The sequence below is a fragment of the Ornithodoros turicata genome, chromosome 1, assembly GCF_037126465.1.
Source record: "Ornithodoros turicata isolate Travis chromosome 1, ASM3712646v1, whole genome shotgun sequence".
In the NCBI taxonomy this organism is placed as follows: Eukaryota; Metazoa; Arthropoda; class Arachnida; order Ixodida; family Argasidae; genus Ornithodoros; species Ornithodoros turicata.
In genome coordinates, this window is record NC_088201.1 from 69166114 (window position 1) to 69172870 (window position 6757).

Here is a 6757-nt window from a genome sequence, read left to right on the forward strand (position 1 = left end):
AAATTGCCACAAAAAGGCGTACGCCCCCTTCTCTCCTCAGATCGGAAGCGATAACCCTATCGTTCATGGCAATGGTTGGCGCACAGCGTGTTATGCGGTGAAGTTCTGTTTTTAGAGAGTGCAGAAGGCGGGTCTTGCTCAACAACCCCTCTAACACTTTGCTCTCCCCGACGAACTCATGCACCCTCTACGCATCCCCACCATTCATCTTCTATCCTCCATCCGTCTTCCTTTTTTGCTTTTTTGTTGGCTATAGTCGTGACGACGTCCACTTCTGTGTGGCCAACGACGGCGAGCCGATCCTGCCATTACCCCCCCCCCTCAATTTTAAGATTGCATTAGCCATCTACACTCTTAAAAACGAATTTTACCACGCAGCATTAGCAAGCTCCTAGCCCTCGATACCGCTCACCCGGGGCTGTCGGTTGTCCCATCGCACCTCTTCGACCTCAGCCGAGCTGTACGGAATCCTTCTGTTTTTACAATATGCGGCCAACTGCGACCCACGGCGATGGGTATACTGTACGGACTCCAGGTCAGCTCTTCGATGCCTGAAAACCGTAGGTCTCCGCGGCTTACTGGCCACACTTGTGATAAATATTTTACGCCTACTGAAGTCCATAACTACCCACGACCGCACCATCGCTTTTCAATGGATTCCGGGTCACTGCGGAATCTCTGGCAACCACGTTGCCGACGCTGCGGCAGCGGCCGCTCACCACCAGCGCAAGTGCGTCCTGATTGTACTCCCAAGGGGGGATAGACGATCCCTTCTTCGTGACTGGGCTGCCTCCTTATCCGTCGAACAATGGCGTCGGGATGTCCCTGTCAGTACGATACTGGGAATGGTGGACCCAACATTCTCGTGCCGCTTCCCGTCATCTTTACCGCGCGTCATGAAGTCCCTTCTACATTGCTTACGGCTGAATGTTGCCTTTACGCCGTACTACCGTTACAAGATAGAGTGTGCCAGTAGCCCCCTGTGCCCGGAGTGTGGTGTGCCAGCGACCGCGGACCATGTGATCATCGCATGTGCCACTTACAGGAGGGAGCGCTACTTGTTGGCAAACGACTTTGCGCGGATTGACAGCCGACCCCTTGACCTCAGACTCATTTTGGGCCCATGGGACAAACGAAAGCAGATGTCCGTCTTGCGACCCTTTATCAAATTCCTGGAAACTACCGGCCTGATAGACTCCCTCTAAGACCCCGTCAGCATCGTCAGCATCATCCTCATCACCATCCTCTCATTTTTCCCCAATAGCAATGAGGTAGCATTCTGCTCAATGAGAGGAAGTCATCCCCATATCATCGTCATCATGTATCTCTCTCTCTCTCGTACACTCTTAGAAATGAACTTCACCACATAGCACGCTCCTAGCCAACCATCACCCCGAATGACAACGTTCTCGCCCCTGATTTGCTGAAAACGGGAGGAGGAGCCTATTTTGTGCCATTATGCACGGCACAAAATAGGCTCCTCCTCCCGTTTTCAACAAATCTAGGGCGAGAACGTTGTCATTCGTGGTGATGGTTGGCTAGGAGCGTGCTATGTGGTGAAGTTCATTTTTAAGAGTGTAGCAAACCATCATCCCGAGTGACATCGTTCTTCCCCTGATTTGATGAAAATGAAGGGCGTACGCCATTTTTCTTAGGTTGTGCCAGAAAAAAGTAAAAGGTGCCATAAGTGGTATTATGCAGTTCATAATTGCCACAAAAATGGCGTACGCTCCCCGTTTTCAACAAATCAAGGGAGGTACGTTTTCATTCAGGATGATTGTTGGCTAGGACCGTGCTATGTGGTGGAGCTCTGTTTTTAGAATGTAGCTATCATCTCCAATGGCATCGTCCTCTCCCCTGATTTGTTGAAAACGAGAGGTGCACGCCTTTTTGTGACACAATAGTGTAAGTCCGTCGAACTCAAACGTCGGGGGGCGCCCGAACTTCGCAGAGACCAGAAAACACACGACCACTTCGTAGCTTTGAAAAGAGACGACTATTTTATTTACAAAAAGAAGGGAGAGACAGAGGCACAAGAAACAGTGACCAGATGCGCCTCTCGGAAGACGTTGCTTTGGGTATCAGGTTACACTGACCCATTCGGGGACGTTCCAACGAGGGGTGCAGGTGCAGCGACCCATAAATAACATGAACTGGTTGACAAGCCCCCGTGGCTCACATGAACAGTCGAAAAACACAGTTCGACTGGCATCGTCAAGAACATTCTCCATTACGTTGTTACACGTTGTGATATTCGCCACAATAGTCACAAAAGGGCATACGCCTCGCGCTTTCCACAAATCAGGAGTGAGAACGGTGTTATTCTGTGCAATGCGGCGTGTTATGCGGCGAAGTTGTCTCAAGAGTGTATGCTGCTTTAGTACTTCATGGACTGAGCGCGTAGCGATTTCGAAACTTACGTAGATAACCAATTGGGTTACTACCAAAAAGTCGTGCGATTTTAGAATCTGAGAGCGACACATACACACACGCTGTTAATGGCAGACCACAACAGCAACAGACGATACATACTCCCGAACATGCGATGCTAATCTCACACATAATGGCCTATTGGTATCGAGGAAAATAAAATAAGAGCGATCTCCTGCATAAAAGAACAATCCTTGGAACGATACGTGAGAACCAATACGTCCCTGACCTTCATCTGGATTTCCCTTCTCTCAGTCAGCATATCTTAGCAGAAGACTGCCAGTCCTGTCAACAGCTTAATCGTGTTAGCATAACCGGACGGCGCACAAAAAGAACAATAATTCTCGATATCTTCTTCAAATGCCTTCGCGGCCGAGGCATTCTATAGGAAGAGAGTTGCCATCACTCCTTGCGTCGTTTTCCCGCTTCACCTCTCGCGTGTTGCTTCTGCACCTTTCAATGTACGCATCGTGTAGTGAAATTTTTCATTACCTCGGGGAGTGATGGAGACACAGAAACACAAAACCTAGGGTATGCATCTGTTAATTCTACTTTGTGTTATTTATAATGTGGGAAGCGTGGCCCCTCCTTCTGCTTCTCACCGTGAGCGTGATTTCCAACCGTCAAAATGTGCAGAGTAGAAGTGTGGGAACATGCAGCTAAAATCAGTCACAGAACTGGAGCAGGGAGCACCGGCGGAATATATATTTTGTGGGGCAGCAAACATGTGAGACAACGATGTTATTCTTCTTTTGAGTACTCGATGTTCGATGTGTGGAGCAGTTCAGTCATTGCGATTCCGCCACGCTTCTACTAGCAAACGGCACCGGAGGTCGTCTCAAAGGACGAAAGGGAGAGATTTTTTCGTAGCCATATATGGTATAGCCGCCTTTCTGTGTTAGACGCCCGTCACCCTCCTCTTTCACCAGTAGTGGTTCACCAACTATTTTCTCAAGCCTCCCCAACAATCCCGTACTTGTTTCTCGACTTCGTTTCAAGTACACGTGTAGTAGAAATTAGGAGAAAGTAGCACAAATTGAAGATCTCCCTCTCTACAAGTTAAACGTTCGATGGGTTCGGCTGAAAACTCGAAGAAAGAAGGCGACGAGGCAGTCAGTTCGAGAACAAAATGCAACTAACTTTATTTACAGAGAAACCGGGAAAAAGCGGAAAAGCGTTAGAGGAGAAAAGACATTGCTTTGGGTCGGCTCAGGTTACAGCCGAGGACGACCGTCGTCGTAGCTCACAGTGGGGTTCCTTGAAAGGGAGCGTCCACTCAACATGCATGGCCTTTTGGCCATCTGCACTTGTTTTCTCAACATCCTCCCCCCCGAAAGGAGATAATTGTTTATCTCCTTTCAAAGTCTGTTTCAATGGGGTAAGGGTGCTGAGCATGTCTCCCGTTCTATCCCAGGTAATTCCCAGCATTCTCGTTACCTCTTCTGTTGTCATGGCCCGATGTGTTTCTGAGACCTCCAAAAAATCGTCATCGAAGCAGTTTTGTAGTTCGGTCAAGTTCGATGCCCATTTTCTAAGTTCCATTCCAGATGCGCTCATTATCCTGTTCGTCGAATCGACGATGCTTTTCACCTCCTCAGGTGTAGATGCGTTGGTAAGAAGATCGTAGTCATCGCGAGCTCTCTCCCTCTCCAAGCGCCGTACGAGTCTCACCAGTCGGCTCTGGGCCACCTTGCGGTTGTCATGAAGATGGCATTCAGCGGACTTCCATGGCAGTGCAACTACGTATCGCCCCTCTTGCATTGTGACATTTTCCCGGAAGTCGTCGCATCCGCGGTAGTCGATTTCACGGTTGCTTTCGGGTTCGTCAGCAATACCGCTGCCCTCCAGCTCCCGCAAGGTGCGAAGCGAAGTGGCTCTTTCCTCTTGTAGGTGTACTCCTGCCTTCAACACACAAATCATAGCGTTCGAGTCTGATGTGCAGCTATATGTAGACATGGGACCCTGGAAAGTCCAGCCCAGCCTTGTCTCGATGGCAACCAGTCCTCCGGTGAATGTGCTGCGTTTAATTTTTCCGGTAGTGAGATTCCAGAGTTGATCGCAGCCCAACAGTAGAGAAACACCGGACTCAGCGGGTATGTCGGGGAACAGCAGTTCGTCAGCTATGTAGCCACCATCCGCACGTATGGCCCGAGCGAGTTCGTCTTCCACTGCAGTTTTGCAAATGTCACGACAGATGAAGGGTACGGTGACAGCTTGCACAGTAAATTCCGTTGGTGCGAACTGACTCCGCAACCGGACTTCCACTACATTGCATCGTTGTCGTTGTTGGGTGGCGGTAGTACTGCCAAAAGTGTTAAGGCTCACCGCGATGTTGCCTAGCACATTGAGGCGAAGTTTGTCGGCCACATCTTTTCGGATAAAGGTCTGCTGACTGCCTCCATCAATTACGCCCCGTATGTACGTGCATTTATGGTCGCCCATGACCCAACTGCGGAAAGTTTGCAGCAGCACAGTGTTACTCTCCGCAGGGGTGTCTTCAGCTGCCAGCATAGTAGCTGTTGCACCGTCAGCGTTTTTCTTCGGAGGCGTCCAGGACGGGTCGCACATCGCCACGGCATGCCTCCCACCGCATTTCGGACAATGCATTTTTCCTCGGCATTCTTTGGCATTGTGACCTCGCTTGGTACACCGGAAACAGCGTCGATCATCAGCCAACCTCTTCTTCCGCCGATCCAATGGAAGTGGTCCAGCACAGTTGTCCGTTGTGTGCGCAGTATCCGAACAAAAGAGGCAGCCGCACTTAGGAACTGAGGCGCTGTGGAGTACCGCGGCCGAAGGCGTACTGCGGTGGTTGAAGCCCTGTCGTTTCTTGGGCGCTATGGAAGGTTTCTTTCTATCAGGAGCCAATCCGCTGCGTTCTCGACTTTCTACCTCGATCCGAAAGAAACGAAGTATATTGTTTAGTTCTCTCGTGGCCTCGGATGTGGCGTCCGTCGATGCGTCCGAAGCGCCGTGCGTTGAGTTCGATTCGGAGCTGTCCTCGTCCTGCTGTTTACGATTTGTAGAGCGATGGTATTCCACCACAATGTCCGTTGGGAGTGACGACAATAGGATTTCAGACAGCATAGCAGAATAGTTCGCGCTGGAAACTCCCAGGGATCGGAGACCACGGACGTTCATCTGTACGTTGTCGTATAGCTTACGCAGTCCATATATGTCATCTGCTGATGTAACGGCCGATAGGTTGCGGAGCTTAGAGAGATATTGTTTTTCTATCCGCCCGCGGTCACCAAAACGCTGTGAAAGGATTTCCACCGCGTCGTCGTATGATGCCTCCGATGTCTGCAAGCCGGCGATAGCTCCAGCTGCTGGACCATGCAATAGCGAACGGAGATAGTGGAACTTTTCGATCTTGCTTAGCCCCTCGTTGTCGTGAACCGTTGTTCTGAACTGTTCCCAGAACCCTTGCCAATCAGAGAGGTCCCCACGAAATTGCTGTAGGCTAAGCTTAGGAAGTTTCACTCCAGGACGTGGGGCATGCGGCGTTCTTGATACGTCTGTCTGTACGTTAGAAAGCTGCGATGGAGACGGCGACGTCTGAGATTGCGACAGTCTCCAACGCAGGTTGGCAATCGTTTCCGTCGCTCTGTCTTCATAGTCCATCACAGTGACGTACTCGCTTTCGAGTTCCTCCTCTCGCACATGCGGTTCTATCTCTTTGTTGAGAGTAGTCAAGTCACTGTGACTTACTGTGAGTCGTTCCAGTAGGCTGTTGATCACATCCAATCTGGTAGATCCATCGTTCAGCGCAGCCGTGGCGTCGTTGATGAGCTTCGTTGTTTGTGTACGACGGCTGGCACGTTTCACTTTCAGGCGATCCATGTTCGTTGCATTCACGTAGGACTGTCGACGCAGTTCACAGTTAGAGTTCCAGCTTCCCGGGTTTCGGCACCAAAATGTAGTAGAAATTAGGAGAAAGTAGCACAAATTGAAGATCTCCCTCTCTACAAGTTAAACGTTCGATGGGTTCGGCTGAAAACTCGAAGAAAGAAGGCGACGAGGCAGTCAGTTCGAGAACAAAATGCAACTAACTTTATTTACAGAGAAACCGGGAAAAAGCGGAAAAGCGTTAGAGGAGAAAAGACATTGCTTTGGGTCGGCTCAGGTTACAGCCGAGGACGACCGTCGTCGTAGCTCACAGTGGGGTTCCTTGAAAGGGAGCGTCCACTCAACATGCATGGCCTTTTGGCCATCTGCACTTGTTTTCTCAACACACGGACAGCCGGGGATCATTTTGAAAACTTACGCTGCGCCTCAGCCTTGCACTTAAAGGTGGTGGCTCCATTTTACCGGTACAAACATCTCC

The 6757-nt window shown here is 50.2% G+C and overlaps 1 protein-coding gene across 1 annotated transcript; it reads right to left on the reverse strand.

The window, feature by feature from the left end:
* Nucleotides 1-3639: 3639 nt before the first annotated feature.
* On the reverse strand, nt 3640-6273 carry LOC135367056 (uncharacterized). The gene has a single exon (XM_064600188.1). The coding sequence runs from the start codon at nt 6271-6273 to the stop codon at nt 3640-3642; it is 2634 nt and encodes an 877-aa protein (XP_064456258.1).
* Between the last annotated feature and the right edge of the window lie 484 nt (nt 6274-6757).

Coding starts and splice junctions, on each gene's coding strand:
- LOC135367056 (XM_064600188.1), bottom strand. CDS start 6,273: ATGGATCGCCTGAAAGTGAAACGTGCCAGCCGTCGTACACAAACAACG.